General features: G+C 43.2%; 1 protein-coding gene across 2 annotated transcripts in view; it reads left to right on the forward strand.

Annotated features, from left to right (window-relative positions):
* The window catches only part of HYDIN (HYDIN axonemal central pair apparatus protein), a 365,754-nt gene that overhangs the window by 161,463 nt on the left and 183,272 nt on the right, over nt 1-21,019 (forward strand). For both annotated transcript variants that reach the window (XM_066243172.1, XM_066243173.1), the window contains exons 14-18: nt 3,435-3,670; nt 6,538-6,638; nt 9,004-9,139; nt 11,479-11,643; nt 13,287-13,439. In XM_066243172.1, coding sequence (XP_066099269.1) covers nt 3,435-3,670; nt 6,538-6,638; nt 9,004-9,139; nt 11,479-11,643; nt 13,287-13,439 — 791 coding nt within the window. The remainder of the gene's footprint in view (nt 1-3,434; nt 3,671-6,537; nt 6,639-9,003; nt 9,140-11,478; nt 11,644-13,286; nt 13,440-21,019) is intronic.

Genomic DNA, 21,019 nt, shown 5'->3' on the forward strand with positions numbered 1-21,019 from the left:
TTGCTTCTACTTGGGGAAAAAAATCGTTCTTTTGAAAAATTAATAATGCCTTTTTCAGTTGCTTTACCATTTGGGAGTTGTGATGGTTTTATTTACCTGGAACATATTTATTTATACAGTGACCCCCGCTATCTACATTATACTGGGTAACATACATATTGTAGGAAAATCTATATAAATGAAGTTGAATATCTGTTTGTTACTATAGAATATGAAAATGGCTGGAGAAATTTTTACATATATATGTAGGGCATGTTTGAGTGATAGACTCTTTTGAAGGAAAATAAAAGTGACCTACAACTTGAGAATCATCGGGTGGCAATCTAAGAAAAGCATCTTTCTCAAGGGTGACTGTGACAGATGTTCTCCAAACAGTTCAAGCTGAGTCTGCAGAGAGGTCTGGGTAACCGATGCGTGACAGCAGCACATCCTTCCATAGGCGTTTAAACACAAAGCCCAGGACAAGGACGTTTGGGAGATGTGCCTTACATCATATTGCCCTGGAGGAAGAGTACACATAAGCACCTCAAATCGGTTACTGCAAGCAATTTCGCACTGATTTTCCGTCCGGAATCTGCTCTGTTGCTCAGCTCTTCGAGGTTAATGTAAATGTTTTACTAATAATAAGCCAACAGCTGTTTCTCATACTCGGTCCAGCCAGAAGTATTGGTAACTAGCTTCGGTGAAAATTAGAGACAGCCTATTTTTCTTTTCTTGTATAATATCTGAGTGAACCATTTGATGAGACAGCAGCTAGACAAGAGGCTGAAACACACTGCAGAGCCATGGCCCACGATTCCCCAAGTCTGAGATTAGAAAATTTATCCTAAATCCACCTTCAAAGCCCGGGTTGCCTTTTCTTTCAGTTTGGGTGTGGATTCCTTAGTCTTCTCTAGTGTGGCAGGAACTGTTCACAGACATACCTTTTTCTCCAGACAACAGGAAGTCTAAGGCTGTTTGGTTTTAAAAACCACTTGAGTCAGTTAATTCGAGCTACTTTTCTGTGCTTCTAGACTTTGCACTCTAGCAGCCAGTATTAGAGACAATTTTGTGATACCCTTTCAAAATCATTTTATGATATTTTCAAATCTCAAAGTTAGAACTAGAGTCCTCATGATTTCAACACAAAGTCTCATTATGTTTCCAAGTAGTTTGACCTCCTCTCACAAAGAAACACAGTCCATTGGACAGTTACTTATAGGAAACTTTTGTCAAGATTGAAACTTTTCCTTTGAAGCCTTATGATCTTTTGCTCCTAGTTTTTTTAAGTCTTTTTAGGGGCTTTCTGGGTCAGGTAAAAATAAGCATATTGAATGAGACTCAAATCTCTTAAGAACGTTGTCTTTTAAATCAAATTTAAGTTCTGGGAGAGGAATGAAAGTGCCTCTGTGAATCTTTGAGGCATCCTGACCAAGCATGTTGTTAATTATTCCAAGAAATACGGAATTTTGCCTGACCAGGCAGTGACGCAGTGGATGGAGCGTCAGACTGGGATGCAGAGGAGCCAGGTTTGAGGCCCCAAGGTCACACCAGCTTGAGTGCAGGGTCACTGGCTTGAGCGTAGGATCATAGACATGACTCCATAGTCGCTGGCTTGAGCCCAAAGGTCACTGGCTTAAAACCCAAGGTCTCTGGCTTGAGACCAACATTGCTGGCTTAAGCAGGGGGTCACTCGCTCTGCTGTAGCCCCTGGTCAAGATATATATGAGAAAGAAATCAATGAACAACTAAGGAGCTGCAATGAAGAATTGATGCTTCTCATCTCCCTTCCTGTCTGTCCCTATCTGTCCCTCTCTCTGTATCTCTGTCTCTGTCACACACACACAAAAAGAAATGTGGAGTTTTTATATACTTTTATTTCTCACCTCATTGGTGCTAAGGAAGGGAGAATAGAGGCCTACACTGTAAAGTGCTTGCATTTAGATGAAACTACAGATAGAATAGTACTAGGATTTGGTATCACCAGAAATCTAGGAAGAACATTTATATTAATGAGCCTTTAGTCTTCAACAGTATTCCTTTCCTTTAGGCATCTTGAAAACTAGTATTACAGGTAATAGTACAAGGAATTGTAGCTAGGAGGTTATAACTGGCTTTATCTAAGAAAAACTGGTAGCTTCAGGGAAGTAGTCTGAGCAGGGGTTTGGAAGAACTATCTATGTCTTTACAGGGTTCCCTTTCGTAATATATACACCCTATATTCGAAGAGTGTTTATTTCACAAACGGTCAGGTAAAATAAGGGTAAGAAATCTACAGTTTCAAGAGTCAATGTGGGGAAAGTTTAGAAAAGTCAACTGTAGCAATTACATGATTATGAAACTGACTTTCTAGCTAGTGATTCTTAGTTCCTTGGGAATTTCCAAGAATAATTCTTCAAGTTCCCTTAATCAGACAATTCTTTTTCCATTAAAGATTTCTTCCAAGTAAATTGGTAGGGTGTGGTATCACAAAGGAGACATAAATGTGCTTCCTCTACAGTCCTATAGTGTAGACAAAGGCTCAGACATGAGGAGAGAAGCAGATCAGTTAGAAATATGCTCTGCAGTACCGCAGTAATGACTCTGAGACCAGTTGTATAATATTGCAGTAGGGTTCAAAGCAGAAAGAGTAGCATTTGCATCTAGTGGAAATATGCATATCTGTTCTCCTGCAGTTATAGATAATTCTTGTTGTGAAAGTGGTAGCTACAATGCCACCTAGGGGATCCAAAATCAGGGTTCAGTTTATTGCTTACCAGGCAAGGAGGACCCATGTCTCCAGAAAGGAACATGCATCTCACTAAACTGAATGGAAGAGGGCTAGATATAACATGAAAAAGCAGCTTTGCCTGAGGGAGGTAAAGCCAATGTGTTAGTCTCTGGTGGCTCAGAAGCAGACCACAGTCTCTCTTAGGAGAGGCTATTACTCTGTGTTGTGTCATCGACCCTGAGGGCCCGAACCTCAGACAGGTCCAGGATAAGTTATGTAATGTCTAGGCAGGTCTCTCGGTCACATAGCACATAGCGGGCAAAACCACACCGGCTTCTCCTTCTACACACAGGCAAACAAAAAGAGCAAACGTTATTCTGTTTCTTGGGGGTGGGCGGACCTGTATTTGTATGCAAAAATTAAATGCAAAATATACTTCTAGAAGACGACTCAGCAAACTGAAAATAGAGGCTGCTCTGGGGAGGGACCTGGATGATGATTTCATGTCAATTGTTGCTACATTTTAAATGAATTAAGTATCCATTGAATGAATGAATAAGTGAATAAATGAACGAAATGTATTTATTGGTTTACAATTGAAAGCAATATCAGGGAGAGTTAGAATTAGGCAAGTGGTGCTGAATTGCATAGACAATTTAAAAAGTTTGGCAGTGCTAGGGGAGGTTGAAGTTAGAGGGAGGCTGTTGTGGGGCCTTTATTTCTCACCTCATATTTTGTTTTCCAGGATTCCCACATACCTTAATGTGTTCCCTCAATAATACCTCCTTGGTCCCCATGACCTTCAAACTGCGTGTCCCTGGGGATGGCGATGGCCATAAAAGCATTTCAGGTTGTGAACAGTATCCAGACAACAAAGGACCCACTTGGAAAAAGGAAGAGATACTTATAACCAAACCAAGAGAATTCACCATCACCCCCAGCTGTGGCACCATTCGCTCCCAAGGATTTGCTGCAATCAAGGTAAAGGGCACAGCCTCCCAGCGCACACAGCCAAGCAGCCCAACTCTCAGGTAGCTACGGGCGCCACCTCAGGGGTTTGCTCCGCATGCCCAGTAGCAGTGGGAAGGAGTGCCTCTAGCTCACATGGGAAAGTGGGCCTATAAGGAAATAAACCACTGTGGCGAAAGAAACCAGATACAAATATACCGGGCAAAAGAACTGACACCGCCCCGGTGGATTCCCATCAATCCTGACGAGTTTGCCTTCACCAGGCCAGGGGATTGTAGCGCTTTCTAGTGAAACCACTGCTCATACAGATAGTACAGCCATCAGGGCAAATATAAAAGGATTTTAGGACTCATTGATAATTAGCTCCTCCTTTCCTTTATATTCAAATCAGTTATTATGGCAATACATGTATGCCACCGAGGACAGCCAGTTTACTCAGATGTTTAGTCCGAATCTGGTTTTCCTGGTGAACATGGATGTGATGTTCCTAACAGCGCCTACTCTAGTATTTGGGTCGGCAGCGTGCCGCTTTGGTTGTGGCTTGGGCGCCACCAGCGGAACTGTCTCACGCTAACTGAGAAGGGGGTTACTGTCTTCCCTCACTTACTTTTTCTTCTCCAGACAGTTAGATCTAGCAATATTGAAGGCTGCTAAATTGAAATGGTTTTATTTTTCCTGGGAGAGAAAAAAAAAACATCATATCTTATAGCTCAGGTTGATCATTTCCCTATAGCCATTATCTGTGAATATTTAATTCAGCTATGGTTTTATCCCATAAAATTGTTTGTAATGCTTCTTAATATCTCACCCTGAATCCAATTATCCTAAATCTTTTCTGGAAATTTTTAGCTCTTTCAAGGACTTCTCCACGGGCCCAATGACGTTTGATATCACATGTTGTTATAACTTCCCAGGGTTGCTGTCTCAGTCCATTCGGCCTACTCTTATCAGATACCAGCGACAGTGGCTTATGAATGATCGGAATTTATTTCTCGCAGTCTGGAGGCAGGAGGTTGAGGTCAGGGGGCCAGCACAGTTGGGTTCTGGTGAAGGCATGCTTTCCGCTTGCAGGCCGCTAACTTGTCCTTATACCCTGCCAGGGAGAAAGGGGTGAGGGAGCTCTGGCGGCCCCCCTTTATCAGGGCACTCACCCAGTCCATGAGGGCTCCACCACCTGAGGGCGCCTCATCTCACTGGGGGCTAGTCGTCATGGGAATTTTCAGGGGACACAGCCATCCAAAAATTAAAGCAGGCCCTGGCCGGTTGGCTCAGCGGTAGAGCGTCGGCCTGGTGCACAGGGTACCCTGGTTCAATTCTCGGCCAGGGCACATAGGAGAAGCGCCCATTTGCTTCTCCACCCCCCCCCCTCCTTCCTCTCTGTCTCTCTCTTCCCCTCCCGCAGCCAAGGCTCCATTGGAGCAAAGATGGCCCCGGGCGCTGGGGATGGCTCCTTGGCCGCTGCCCCAGGCGCTAAAGTGGCTCTGGTTGGGGCAGAGCGACACCCTGGAGGGGCAGAGCATCGCCCCCTGGTGGGCAGAGCCTAGCCCCTGGTGGGCGTGCCGGGTGGATCCCGGTCGGGCGCATGCGGGAATCTGTCTCTCCCCGTTTCCAGCTTCAGAAAAATCCAAAAAAACAAAACAAAAAACAAAAAAAATCCAAAAAACAAAAATCAAAGCAATTGCTAACTGCAAGTTTCCTAGGGAGAAGTGCTGCTGGCAATGAATTTCTTTTTTTACATATTAATACTCAGCCTACACGTTAGTTACCTTTCCTTTCCTTTCCTTTTGGGGGGGCCTCTGTGAGAAGTCGTAGATCTGTCTGTCTAGCAGCCTTCTACCAGAAGCACCTGTTCCTCTGCCTTCTAAGCACAGCGCAGGCAGAAAGGATGGTGAGCGTCACTCCGGGCATCTCTGCACTCTGGGGCAGCTGTTTCTCTCCTAATCCCATGCGTCTGCTTTCCAAATCAGTGACCCCCATCTGCACTTTATTTTCACTTTGTATTTGGAAAAGCTTTTCCAAGCTCCAGTTTTCCCTCATGATCTGCACTCTAACCACGTCTGTGTGGTCTCAGATTTGTATCCAGTAATTCCCTTTGCAACAACAAAAAAATTTTAATTAGTACCTGATACATAATTTATGGATAGAAAAGCCTTAACCTATGCCAGAAGCTGTTTTCTAGACTTACAAGTATCTTTTCCAGTACAAATCATTTTAAAGCATTTAAAAAATTATAACAAGGCTTTAAAAGCCTAAGTGTAATGTTTCACAACAATAAATAAAAACAAAGGGTGAGGCCAGCTACTGTCCTTGGGTAGACCTTTCTCTGGGGCTTTTTGTTTTCAGCTCTCATAATGAATATGGAGGTGGAGGACAAGATTGTAGTTAAAAAAAAAAAAAAAGGCTGTTGATTTCTTATGCCATTCTCTGCAACTGACATGGTTATGTCATTTATTTTGCCATAAGAGAGATTTAGCTGTAGTGTTTTATTGGTGTATTGAATTGTCATAATTTATGTAGCCCAGAGGTGTAGAAAATGATTTAAATTGCAATAATTGAAGTTTGCTTGATATTATTCATCGGTCAGGGTCATTTTCCCCCTTTGTAGGTATAAGGCTTCTTTGATACCAACCTCCTCAGAAATGAGCAAACCTATTGTACTAAAAGCCATTAGGCTTCTCATCTGGCTTTTGAAAATCCTCAGCACGTCCTGTCCCCAAAATGTAACTTGTTCAACTAAAAATGTAACGTGCCAAACACCCCCTAACAAAGTACTCAGAAGCCACACTCATCTGTGTGGCTGTCCCCCTGGCTCCTCTGTCCCCGGTGCAGAGGGAGAGCTGGCCTTTTAGAAGAGCAGCTTTTCACCTTTTTCTTTCCAGGTGACCTTATGCTCCAACACCGTGCAGAAATACGAGCTGGCCCTGGTGGTGGACGTGGAGGGCATCGGGGAGGAAGTGCTGGCACTCCTGATTACAGCGAGGTATCACCCTCACCGGCTTCTCCCTTCCCAGCCCCCCCACCCCACCCAGCCACCGGGAAGGGCTGCCTCCTCGGAAGGCAGCAGACCTGCCAACAGTTCCCAAAGCATTTGTTCTGCTTTCCCGGGAAGGGAGGCCGAACCCGATTCAAATGACAAAGCTTGAAAACAGCAAACGCGCCTGTGGTGGAGATAAGAGAAGGGATGTGTGTCTGTTTTGCGGTGTGAAGAAGAATAGTGCTCTCTATTTTTGACTTTCTGACTTTCCAGGTATATAACTAAAATGGTTTTAGCAGAAAGATGTGAACAGTTGCTGTGTTTGCTTTTCATCTTTAAACACAGAACTCCAGAGTTATGTAGCAGAAAGAGAGGTGCTCACAGCTCTGCAGCGCAGGAGCCAGTTAGCACGACAGGCCTGCTCCAGGCTGCCGGCGGTCCTCAGATGAGGCCCTAACAGTGTCAACTCTCAGAACCGTCTCCAACTTCTCTCTTTTTCTAATGGACACAGCAATGGGTTCCAGAGTCAAATTAAGATCCTGGATTTTTTTTGTTGACTGTGTCTCCTTGACCAAGTTACAGTCTTTCCAAGGATCATGTCTCACCTCTTAATGATGACAGTGATCCTAAATAAAATCATGGGCCACACTCTCGCCTAAGCAAACAAGTGTCCAGATCTGGGACTTAAGAGTATATATGTGAAAATGCCATCTAAAGGAAATAGAGAACATTTCTGATAATATGTACATTTCTAGACCTTAGGCCTGTGAAGAATCTTAGGAAGACACACCTTAAAGAAGGTGCAGACATGTGGTTGGCGGGGCCATCCCAACAGGCACCACTGCTTGTGCCTTGGGCTTCGGTGACGTCAAAGAGCAGCCCTAAAAGAGCTTGAAGGTCAAGGCTTTACCATGATATCCTTACTTAGTGTTCCTTCTAAATTTTTGTGTTTGTCTAAAAAACACACAATATCTTTTATCTGGTCTTTTCTATACCAAAGTTGCTGTTTTATCTAGTCTTGCATCTTTTATGTGGGTTTATTTTGATACTTTCCAGCCTCTTTTCCCTGCAGCTATCAATTGGACATCCTGATTTGAAAAAAGGTGGGGGGGCCTGTAAGAGGCTTTGGGTTTCCTACCATGTATACTCTGTGTTCCAAGTCAAGTACTGTGAACGCTCTTAGCCACAGTGTTTCATAAAGTCAAGGATTAGCTTCATGAAAGTCACTGGGCCAACCGACAGCTTCCAGTTTAGCTGAAAATGAACACTCATCGCATGCAAAATCCCAAGCTTTGGGTTTAATAAAATACTTTCACGTCATCACTTGAGTATAATCTGTAGGAACTGCTTGAGACTCTCAGCAGAAATACCACTTTTAGAACTTGTTCCCTGAAGTGATTTTCCCAGAGAGCCAGCAGCGACGGCTTGCTCTGCCCCTGCCACCCATCAGCCATCTCTTCCCGAGCCCTTCCTTGGCACTGTGCTCAGCCTTTCATTCACATCACCTCCTGTATTTCCCACAATCCCCGGAGAAGAGTTAATGATGCTAATGTCAACCCCTAGAATTACCTTCATTTTACTTAAAAGCAAAGTAGGGCTCTAGGAGGGAAACCACCTTGCTCCAGGTTGTACGTGGTAAGGTTAGAGTAGAACCTGCCTCTATCTGGTTCTATGCTGGTGCTCCTCACCATTTCACTATCTTGTGACAATGCAGTAGGCAGGGCAGACGCTGAGAGTCACAGATACAGAATAAAACCCATGTCGCCTAACGATAGACCAACAGCACAAACAGGCTTCAGTTCCTCTCTCCCCATCACAAAACTCCCCCTCCTCTCCCCCACCACACCTTCTATTTTCACAGCGCCAGTTCTGGGGAGAGCAGCTGCCTGAGCCTGCTGATCCAAGACAGCTGTTCTGCATAGAAATTAGAACTATTACCATTATTTAGATGGTGTGAGCTGTTACTAGTCCTCAGGGGACTCTGACTGGTCCAAAGTGTCACAGCTCGTTAGGACCCCATGCTGGCGGCACTACCCGTTTGACGTGGAAACAGATCTACTACCCTACAGAACTTTCACTGTGGGGGCCCCCTTGACAAGGGAAGGCCCAATATGAAAAACAGTGGAAATATCAGTCGTTGCCCAGGGAAGACAACTGTGAAAGGAGGCCTGCCTCTAGCCCTTTTCTTTTTATTAAAAAATGGTGACTGGGGGCAGGAGAGAAGATCTGAGAACGATTAATGTAGTTATTAGAAGAAAAAAAATGCTACGTGACAGTAACAGATGTGTTTAACTTGGGACTCTGCGTTCTTTGTATGTAAACAAGCTTTCCGTCCCTGTACGTTCTTTAATGGGCCCCTTCCATTGAGCAGGTGTGTTGTGCCTACCCTCCGCCTGGTTAATTCAAAGGTGGACTTTGGGAGCTGCCTCCTAAAGTACCCCTGTGAGAAAACGATCCAGCTTGTCAATCATGATGACCTCCCAGGAGGCTACGAGGTCCTGCCTCAGGTGAGTTACCTTATCTTCACCTGGATTCCCTCGATAGGAAAGAGAAATCCTTCTTAAGAGCCATATTCCTGAACCCATGACCCTATGTAATTCTGATTTTTAGCCCTGGGATCGGGTTAGAAAGCCACGGCTAGATTGCAAACTGCACGAGTGAACAGCTGCAGGTGTAAACAGCTTGCTAATTTCCCAGGAAAATTGCCTTTGATAAAGAAAGGAAGGATCAATTAAGCCAACACACAGAAGTGGCACCTGCAGATAATTGCCTGTGAATTAGTCATGCATGGGAACAAGGCAGAGCTGGGAGTGTTCACATGCCGATGGCTGTGACGTGAACAGCCTCACTGGGGTACAGTAATACAGTATTTCTAACGGACTTGTTGGACTAGAAGGCTAGATAGAGATCATACAGGAATGGAAAAGGTGACATTGCCTCTGGATGTGTTCTATAATAGATCTGTCCACATGCCGCCACACCTCGCTAAGTGGGAAACTGAGCAGTCAAACACATATGGACTAAAGAGTCGAAAAGATCTGTACAGCTCCAGAGTCAAAGAAGGGTCCCGGCGAGGTGCAGTTTACCAAGAACGCGCTTGAGTTTAAACTCAGTTCCAGAAGTACAGTACGCTGATAAAATTCATGCAAACAAAATCAAAGGGGGGGTTTTATTTGGCTACAGATAAAATTTAAAATGATTTTAAAAACCAATATGGGGACCACAGAACCAAGGCAAGTGTAGGCTGCTCCAGAGAAGCAATGTTCAGCCAGAGAAAGGGATGACGACCACTGATCAACGCGGTGCCGGAAGTTTGTGGTCAGACATCGGATTTTGGTAATAGAAACGGGGGGGGGGGGGGGATAAATTGTGTTTAAAGTACCTAGCATGGCAATCTGTCATCTGAAAATCCAAGTCATGTGAGAAGCAAGAGTAGTATTTAATCTGGAACAGACAAGACCTAACCAGAGCAGAATAGCTACCCTTCATTAGTGAAAGGGCTGTTGTAGAAGGGAGGGAATTACAGTTATTCTGTGGGCTTCCCGGAGACCAAACCAGAGCCAAGGGTGGGGGTGACAGGAGACAGGGCACAGGCATCTCAGGAGCTCAGAGAGAGCACCTCTGGGGCGTTGGGGGAGCTGTTTCTGCGCAGCTGGGCGGGGCAGGGTGAGGCGCCCGCCTCACGCACAGATCGAAGGGGCAGCCAAAAGACGCAGTCATCAAGACGAAGAATATTTTCACGCCATATTTTAAGAAATCAAAATTAGTGAAAAAAACCATGAGGAACAAAATATCAAAACTTTATATAAAGACAAAATGTTTTCCTTTTGCCTCATGTTGCAACGAGGCAGGACACTGGCCTGCTACAGGGGGACACTGAGTTAGGTTAGGCTACATTAGACCCGACCAGGCACGGAACAACCGTGGGGTGCTCCAGACAGGTGAGACCGGCAAGCTCTGTCCTTCTTTCAAGGAGATGGCGGTCTAAAGAGTGTTTCCCAGAACTGCCTAAACTTATTTGGCCATGGGATTTGAGAAGTTTTATTTGTGGTTGCTGTCATTGCAGGAAAGCTGGTGGTAGGCTGCAGAGCAGAGCCTTGGGCAACGTTCACTGGTAGACACTGGACAACATTCATTCATTCATTCACCCACCTATTTCCCCATTTAAAAAAAATGTACTGAGCATATGTTTGGGGCCAAAAAGTGGACATGTATTGAGAAGAGGCCCAGGTCATGCCCTAAGAAATTTCCAGCCCGTGGTGACAAAGGACATGCAGATAGTGCATGCCGGAGAAAAGGACAGCAGGGTGCTCCCTCCCTGGGGACAGAGGAGAAGCTCTGACTCGAGCACTGGGGACACCGGGGGTATTTGGGATGAGTGTGCAGGCAAATCGAAGGGAGCGGGCACTCCAGCAAGAAGAAACGTGTGCGAAGAGTTGGAGGAAGGAAGCAGTATTATGTGTTTGGGAAACACCAGTGCTTTGTTGATGGAACACAAAGGGACGAGGTGGTGGAGAGTAACACGTGGAGGTGTGGAGGGCCAGGTTAAGGCAGGTGGCCATGGGCAGCTGCTGTCCTGAACTAATTCACATTGTGGGTAATTTTATTTCTGCATCTTGCTGGGTTGTGCACTTTGGATTTGGGGCCTTATGCACACCCCACTTAACTAGACTTCCTTTTGGCAGAATTGGGGTGTTCATCTCTACATACTTGCTTCAACAATGAGACATTTTTAAAGGACCTCTGTGAACACAGGGCAACACTTGTTACAAAATAATCTAACATGCTATTGATTTTACACTTGGCCAGGGGCTTGCTTTACCCTCTGGCTTGTCTCTCCCACCAGGTACGTGAGGGCTCGCCCTCTGTGTTGCTCTCTAGCCCCAGGCCCTGTGGAATCATCAGCCCCCAAAGCACCGTTCACATCCCCCTGGTGTTGGAGACCCAGGTCACTGGGGCACACAGGTGCACAGTTTACATCTCGATCTTCGGGAGCCAGGACCCCCCTTTGGTGAGAGATGCTTTTCAGAATTTCAGCTATAATTGCTCTACTTCTTACCAAACTTCCAAGCCTCCGCTTCTAAGGCGCGTGCCAGAGTGGCATGCCCTGCAGCTGTCTGTAGTTCCAGTGCTCCACATTTTCACTCTGCAACACGTAATCTGTTACTTCAGGAATCTATTTGCAGACAACTCCAAAAGCAACGGTGTTCTATGGCAGTGGTCCCCAAACCCCGGGCCGCAGACCGGTACCGGTCCATGGGCCATTTGGTACTTGTCCACAGGGAAAGAATAAATAACTTACATTATTTCCATTTTATTTATATTTAAGTCTGAACGATGTTTTATTTTTAAAAAATGACCAGATTCCCTCTGTTACATCCATCTAAGACTCACTCTTGACACTTGTCTTGGTCACGTGATACATTTATCTGTCCCACCCTAAAGGCCGGTCCGTGGAAATATTTTCTGACATTAAACCAGTCCATGGCCCAAAAAAGGTTGGGTACCACTGTTCTATAGCACTTGTTCTTAAGATCCTATCAGGAGTTCTTCGCACAGCAAGACATGCCTGACCCTGCTCCAGGCCTACTAACGGCGGAGTCCCCAAGGGGAGAGCGCACCTGTGTATTGAACAACCTCCTCAGCTGCTCCGGCTGCAAAGCTGGGTTTGGGCATCACCAGCTTGCTGCACGTGGGCTCTGAGATGGGTTTCACTCACAGCTCACCGATCGCTTCCTGGCATTGACTGGACTCACTGCCTGAATTAACCTACCTTAGTTGTTAAGAGAAGGAGCCCTGTGGGAAGAGGGAGACATGGGAAACTCTCTGATGCTTGAGCCGGGTCAAAGGATGAATCTGGAATCTTAAAGGAAGTTGCTCAGCAGGCTTGAATCCCTAGACATTTAGTTTACTTGGGTATTGGGTGATGTCAGCCTACATTTCTTTGAAGGGATTCTGGTTGCTTAGCTGGTAGAATAAACAGGGATTTGGCTTCTATCTCTTCTGTGTAAGATGCCATAGATAAGCCATCTGACTTATAACGCAGCATCCCAAAGGCAGGCAGATCATCCTGAAAGGTGCCGCCGATCCAGGTCCTCTGCCTGCCTGCACTGTGCGCACCCTGCACAGACACGGCTCATGAGAGGGCCCCTTACTGAGCAGCCAGCACTTCATGAAAGAGAAAGGCCTCTTTCCTGGCTGAGGGCACAGGGCGAGGGGAGCAGAGCGGGGTGGATTTCAGCCCCCACCCTGCACAACGGTGGGCAGTGGGCAGCGCTGTGTGCCCCTAGGAGCAGCAGACGGGGCTCAACCCAGCCACCTCCGATTCTGAAGTGCCAGTCCTTAGCCCCACACGAAGTGTCCTGAGGCTGGCGTGCTGGTGGCACTTAGAGGACCATTCCTCTGGTTCCCCTCTGTGCACAGCCCTGGGCTGACCCAGGGATGCAGATTATACTGGAGGAATTTGAGACTGGACTCAAAAGTCTGACCGGCCCGGCCATCCCTGTGTCCCTCTGACCACAGAGTACTGGAGGAAGGAATGCCAGTTTTACTGAGCACCCTTTTGTGCCCTTGCTTTTATTAGAGCTCTTTAAAGGTTTTTAAAGCCAGCCATTTTCAGTTGTTTTTATGTTCTTTCTCTCGTGGGGGTTGCAGGAGTGTCACATAAGGAGCACCGGAGAAGGCCCAGTTCTCTATGTACATCCCACCCAAGTTGATTTTGGTCATATCTACGTCCTAAAGGAGTACTCCAGGATCCTCAACCTGTCTAACCAGTGCTTCATCCCTGGCCTATTTAAAGCACGCATGGTGAGTAGACCCTATCTTTGCAACATGCCTTTGAAAATGATCACCAGAAGCAGAGATTTACTTGTTTAAACTGCATTAAATTACGTCATTCTCGTCCTCAGTTCCACAGTATGCCTGTAGTTTGGTAAACAGGCAAATATATTTACTATAATCTCAGTTCAGGAAGATACTGCAGAGATCTCCTCCCTGAGCTGTGCCTAAGCCCAGCCGCACATCTCAAGAAAACACCTTTGAAAGGTCCCTGTAGCTGAAACTTCCCTATTTTTTATATGAACCCTTTTGGAGACAAATTTGTTGGTATGCTGATTCTATTTTTATTCTCTCTTCCTTCAGGCAATGTTTTATCATAGTTTATAAAGATGTATGAAATACAAGATAGTATTTTCCAAAAAGTAGAGACTAAACAGCAAAACAAAATAGATATAAAATGGACCTAGAAGTGGGTCTGTCTTATTTCTCTGTATTTTGTAAGAGCACTTAGATCTGCCAGTCTCCTATAAACCAGTTTTTGAATAGAGATAATATATTCTTTTTTGAAAAATTCAGGAATTTCTAATCTAGTAATTAAATTATTCTTGATTTTGGAAAACATTTTCTAAATTTAAATATAAAATTTTAAATGGTATAGCCCTTCTGTATGAAAATTGACATTTTAAAAGGCGAAAGACTTATACAATTGAAAGAGAAACCAGTGTATTTTTTGACATCTGAATCAATGCTAACATTTGGCTTCAGCATTTGTCAGATATTTCTGAAAAATCAAAATTATTAATTTTGTAAAAGTCACTATCAGAATGAATCGGATTGTAGTTTTCTGCTGACTTATGGCAGCTCCTCAGAGTCATTGGTCCCAGTTAGCAGCCATTTACCATTATCACTGAGCATTTTATTGTCATTTGTCACTACTTGTAAAGGCAGCCATTTCCTATACGGTCACCACTCTTTTTAACATGAGGTTCAGACACAACTCACTCTTATTCCAGTGCCTTGTGTAAAGAATGGCGTTTGAAGGAAAATCCTACAGAAAAGACGCCTTTGCTAGTCAGTCTTCATCCAGCTACTTGATGTGTTTGGTGGAAGATGGGAGTTGATGTGTTCTGGGAGTTGCTTAGGAAGTGTTGCTTCCAATCCAGTGTTATATGTGCAGTGTTCCCAGGGGAAGCCAGAGAGTTAGCTGAGCAATCCAGGACGATGAGAGGTGCCACTGGAGCGTCCTACGGGGTGACAGAGAAAGGGGACAGGCAGAGACCGCAGAGTACTTATAGACAAATACAGCAACCGTTCTCTTTCTCACCACCTCCCCTTTCATTTTTAGATATCTTCAGATTTCACTTTCTATGGGAACTTTTGGTACATTTCAAGAACAAAAAGCACATCAAGGATCTATTGGGGATTGTTTTGTTTTGTTTTGTTTTTGCTAATATAGTGTTTATATTGAATGACCCAAGTAGTTGTTAAAATGGGGCTTTTTCTTTTCCACAAAGGTTTCATGATTCCATCTTTTGATTGTTTAATATCATCTTCAGTGAGCAAGCTCCAGTTCCAAGGAGCCAAACACGTGCCATACGTGATCTGCTGTAGAGTGTTTTTCCCTCAATCCTCTTTTGGAAAACTGGTGTTTATGGAGTTAATTGTCTTTATAGCATCAAAGTCATTTCAGCTGTGATTTTCATAGGTGAAAATTAAACTCTTCATATTTCAACTGGGATTTTTGATGGATTTCCTAGTAAATACTCTATGTGTTAATGTTATAAAAGTTGAATTATACTAACTTAGAAGTTGACTACAGTGGGAAGAAATAGAAATACCTTTTATTAAATTTCAATTTAATATACAGTACTAAAACTGCCAGTTCATTTTTACAGAAGTTACTACACATGAGGAAATGGTTTTTAATTAATAGCTGTTTGTTCCCTAAGTAAGCCTACAGCTCAGAACCCAGGTAAATAGTGGTCAGATATTTATTGCACTTAACTTTCTAGTCACTGAGGAACAGGTAGGGTCAAGGGCACATTGTTCACTTCTTCTGTTTTTATTATGAAGTCAGGCCTGGAAGTTCTTCTCTCTTCCTGTGGGTGCCTTGACAGGAGGGGACCTTCTCTCTCCTCTCTCGGCTGTCAGTGAATGTCCGCCCTCCCTCCTCAGATGTGGCACCCACTGTCAGATGCCTGTCGCACCAGCCTTGTGCATGGCACGCACGTCAGGGAGAACACTGTGATTAGATTCTTAGCTAGAAACATCTGTCTCGTCTCAGCTGGGGGGCGGGGGGCGAGGGAGGAAATGGGAATCTGGAAGCCCACCTTCAGTGTGGTGTTGGGAAAATAAATGACACCAAAAGCAATTTTGAATTTCTCAGATATAATGTGGTACCAAAAATGATTTTAAAAAACAAACCAAAACCTCTTAGCATAATATATGTGAAGAACCAGTGAAGATTACATTCTTTTCTCTTCCATTAAAGCTTAATTTATCCTGAGAGTAAAAACAATTGATTAGTTAAAAAAAAAAAAAGAGTGTTCTGTGACCTGTGACCTGGAGCAGTAAGTTCTCCTTTGCTTTGGAATGCCTGAAATACCAGCCTCCCTAAAGGTTTCCAGTTGCAGGCTTATTTGGATTAAGCTGAAGATTCCAAACAACAGAGTGAGTCACCTCTGGTTTGACGGATAAAAGATATCAGAATGTGGAGCAGAGCACAGAAGGCCCTTTTGGCAAGAACGTGTGTAGGCTCTGCTTTTACATACAGTGCTCCTTTAGGAAGATAGATGTCCTCTCTCTGGGTGACAGCAGAAATGAGGGCAAGAACATGCTGGTTTCCCCCAGGCCCTGGGACCTCCGCTCTGGGCTGGAAGATAGATGCCTTGTTTGCATGAGTGTCCCTCGCCAGGCAGAACAGGTGCGTTTCTCAGCACTGGGTTGAAAACATCTGGAATTCTTCTCCTTTTCCTCTTGGCTCTGATTCAGCCTCGGGGACTGTTAATCTAAGAATTTGTGTACAGATGTCAGTGACACCTCGGATTCAGCAGGCCCGGAAACATCTTCACGGCTGCCTTCTGCCTCTGATCAGCGGGAGAGGCCGTTGTAGTTAGTTTTTTCAGGATCCAGGAAACAGGAATTCTGATGCCTCATTCAAGTGTGGTTCTTTCTAAACATTTATTTTCTTGGTCACTTGCCAGAGCCACGCACAATGATGTGGCACCGAGGGGATCGTTGGGCTTTAAATCTGCTTCAAACCCTAAGCCGCTGGGTTATTTCTTCATTTAAATGGGGACTTCTTGTCTATGTTTACTCATTTATGTGCCTGTCTCCTTCAGTTGACAAGGGTCTCTGCTTTGAATTCCCCACACCTAGCAGCAGCGTTGGCAGATTTTTTTTTTTTTTTTTTTTGTACTTTTCTGAAGCTGGAAACAGGGAGAGACAGTCAGACAGACTCCCGCATGCGCCCGACCGGGATCCACCCGGCATGCCCACCAGGGGGCGATGCTCTGCCCCTCTGGGGCATCGCTCTGCTGCAACCAGAGCCACTCTAGCACCTGGGGCAGAGGCCAAGGAGCCATCCCCAGCGCCCGGGCCATCTTTGCTCCAATGGAGCCTTGGCTGCGGGAGGGGAAGAGAGAGACAGAGAGGAAGGAGAGGGGGAGGGGTGGAGAAGCAGATGGGCGCTTCTCCTGTGTGCCCTGGCCGGGAATCGAACCCGGGACTTCTGCACGCCAGGCCGACGCTCTACCACTGAGCCAACCGGCCAGGGCGTGTTGGCAGTTTTGATGATGACCGTACAATGTCATCAATTATGACTAATGTTTATTTAGTTCTATTTGCAACTTTAGATTTATTTCATTCACTATAACTCTGTGAGAGAAATACTATTGTGATGCCCATTTTAACCAGATAGAAACAGAGGTGCAGACCAGCTAAGTAACCTGCTATGCCTGTGCAGTGGCCAAGCCCAGGCCAACTCCTGGTGCCCCGATTTCAGGCCCACACTCTCGTCCCTGGGGCTGCTTGCTGTGCTGCCTGACTTGGCCTCATCGGTGGTTATTCAGATGGATTTAGGAATGGTGAAAGGATTTTGGTTTCATGAGCATGAAAGACCCTTAGAGAAAGACACCTGGAAAAGCAGATTTTGCTAAAAGGGCAAGAGAAGAAATTGAGGAGCAGTTCTAAACTAGACAAAAGGACCAGATTTTCTTCATTTTATTCAGAGATGGGTTGAACGTACGTATGCGGATAATCTCCATGATATCATTTTTCAACCAACCATAATTCCTTTCCTTCAATTATATATCTGAAATAATGACATAAACTACTTGCCCACTTTTTTTGATCCGTTGTGAGATAGTGTAACAAAACATTCAGTTCACATATATAAATGTGTGTAATAATTCTTCACTACTATAGCTCTTAAAAGAGATTTAAATACAAAGTTATGACCTATTTTAACAAAGTCAATTGACAAACCCAGAAGGAGATTGGCAGGCATTTTTCATCCAGTGAGACTTTCAGTGCTGGACCCTGTCCATTTTAGGAGATAGTGATATTGTAGGCATTCCAGAGAGTTCATTTTTAACATGTTGTCGCAGCCGGTTTGTTCAAATCTGTCACTACAGCTCATCCACTGCACTATCTTTACATACCTGAAGCTAACTCTACAGATCTAGAACTCAGTTCTTCCTTTGCTGTATTTGGACTGTTAGTTCTAGAGGGAGTTCTAATGGACAAACAGTAATTCTCCAAGGCTTTTTGATAGATGTTGTTATTAAGATATTATACCCCAGAATGTGTGTGAAGAGAAGTCAGACTGAGCTGTTTCTCAGCCTTCAGTGGGTAGATTATTAGCTCTGCCCTCAAAGTGAATTATTACTTTGATGGAAGGAAACAAGTAAGAAAAGAAAAGATATAAGGGAAAAGGAAAGAAATGGGCATGAATCAGAGACCAAATGCATTTGTTTTACCTCTTTACATTCTTTTTTTTGTTGTTTCTGAAGTTTTTGCAAAATAGTAGCTTTGTTTACTAAAACATACACTTACGATATAGTCTTTGGTTTTTAGCTCATAGTTAAACTCTTACATTGAATGTGATTTGTGCCATAGTACTCTCTGCGTGTTCAGTACATCCCCACCCACCCCCTTAGGTTTGCCAGGTCCACTTTGAACCTGTCAGACAGCCGGGGCTCTCTTGGCTGAGAGAACTGCCCAGGTCCCACCATCAGAGAATGGCTGCCCCTCTGCTAGAACTTGGACTCTCTCACCTGTAGTCAGTCTTTTTCTGTTTCACCACAGAAATGTTTGATTCTAGAAGTCAGTGTATATTTAACATATTTTTAATACAGAAGAACTCAAGAGATACACTTGACACTCAAATCTAATACATATTAACCTTTCCCACATTTACCTCAGATCCTTTCTTTTTTTAATCAAATATTAAAGTTGAAGTTTTATATATTTTCCTTGCCAGTCCCAATTCCTTCTTTCCCCAGAGGCCACATTATCATGAATTTGATATATAGCCAAGCCTTGTTTTTTATATCTTATTACAGGTATATATGTATTCATAAGTACTGGATAGTGACATTTTGTTGTTTAAAATGTATGTAAGTTGTATCACTACATGTAATGTCTTGCAACTTGTTTTTTAGACTCAAGATTGTTTCCAATACCTATCTATGTTAATACATATAAATCTATTTAATTCATTTTAGCTGCTGTGGGTACTCCGTTTACCAGTATAGTATGTTTGTTTGTTTGTTGATTGATTGATTGATTTTTTTTGCCTAATAGTTGATAGCTGGGTTATTATAATAATGCTGTAATTAAAAAATATCTATCTCTTGTGTACATATGTAAGATACACATACCTTTGAGTGTATATGTGTGGGGGGGGGCATATATCTAGCAGTGAAAGTCTTGGATCTTATGACAGGTATAGTGTCAACTTCATTAGGTATTGCCAAATTCTTCTGCAAATTGATGATATCATTGTGCCTTTCCAGGAGTAGAAGTCCAAAATTTGCTATGGTCAGACTTAGTTCTTGCTATTCTGAAAATGAAATACAATTTAATTTGTATTTCCCTTGTTACTGTTGAGGTTGAAATGTTTTTCATCTGGGTATCCTCTTCTGTCTATTATCTATCATCAATGATCTATTGATATTTGTAGATATTTTTTATACATTGCAGACATTAACTCTTTGTTTAATTGGAGTTTTGAGATCATTTTAATTTTGATGTCAACTTTATGAATCTTTTACTTTCTTGTGTCTGTTTATCTGTGATTTAAGAAATGTATCTCTGCTCTTCTATTTAGATCATTTTAGACTCTTATTTTTCAGGTCTTAAATCCAGCGAAGTTTATTTTTATATATAATACAAGTGAAGTCTATTTTTTTCTTTATTTTTCATAAAGAAAGCCAGTTGTCCTATCACCAGTTACTTAACAGTTCTTTCAGTTTTCCACTGATTTATATTCCAGATCTAATTTGTGACTGACTGGGTATGTTCCTAAGCAAGTGGTTGTATTCTGTTTATCTACCCCAGTGTTAATAACCTCACTGTCTTAAACGGTGCTGATCAATGATAACAATAATAGCTAAACAGTAGCATGTCCAGCCTCTATTCTGAGCCTTTCGTGTGCATCATTTTATGTAATTTTCAACAACTTGATTGGGTGAGTTTTATCAGCTCTGTTTTACTTATGGGGAAAATTATGCGCAGGAATTATCAATAACTAGTCCAAATTTACACAACTAGACACGGACTAAGCAGGGCTATACTGCCATAATTAGTCTGAATATCTGCTAGGATTTACTTTGTGCCCTTTAGTAAATAAACTCTTGCACATTTTAATTGTCATCATTTCAAAGTTCCTTCTCATAAATGGTACCTTATTTCATTGCTTTTTTTATTATATACTAATCATGTACAAGAATACTATTGGATTTTGTGAAGTTCGTCTATCTGTATCAGCCTTCAATCTTGCCACACATCTCTTAATTTGTTCTAATTTTTGGTAAACTCTCATATGCAGCCTCCTTTTGCAGTCTTTATACCTTACTTCCTATTCTTGACTCATAGCACTGGATAGGCTCTTCAGTGTGATATTAAACAGTACGTAAGTTAGAGTGGGCATCTCTGTCTTATTTCTGACCTTAATGAATAAGCTTCAGATGTTTCTCTTTAAGCATAATGTATCCTGAAGATTTTTGGTAAAAACCTATGTCACATTAAGGAATTCTCATCTGTTTCTACTTTGTTATCATGGACATGGGCTGAAACTTACTACATTGTCCGTGTCTAGTCAGATGATATGATTTTTCTGCTTTAATCTGTTAATATGGTGAATTTAATTAATGTATTTTCTGGTTGTGAATCACCATTACATTTTTGGGATGAATCCAAACAGTTATATTATTATTTGAGTACATTGCTGATATCATTTCTATCATATTATTTAGATTTTTCACCTGTTTGTTTACAATTATTTTACATTATACTTTTCTGGTTTGGATATCAATAATATTGCATTCTTATAATACAAGTTAGCCCTAACCTCTTTTTCAGTCTTTGAAAAGGTACTTATATAATCT

This window comes from Saccopteryx bilineata, chromosome 9, assembly GCF_036850765.1.
Source record: "Saccopteryx bilineata isolate mSacBil1 chromosome 9, mSacBil1_pri_phased_curated, whole genome shotgun sequence".
In the NCBI taxonomy this organism is placed as follows: Eukaryota; Metazoa; Chordata; class Mammalia; order Chiroptera; family Emballonuridae; genus Saccopteryx; species Saccopteryx bilineata.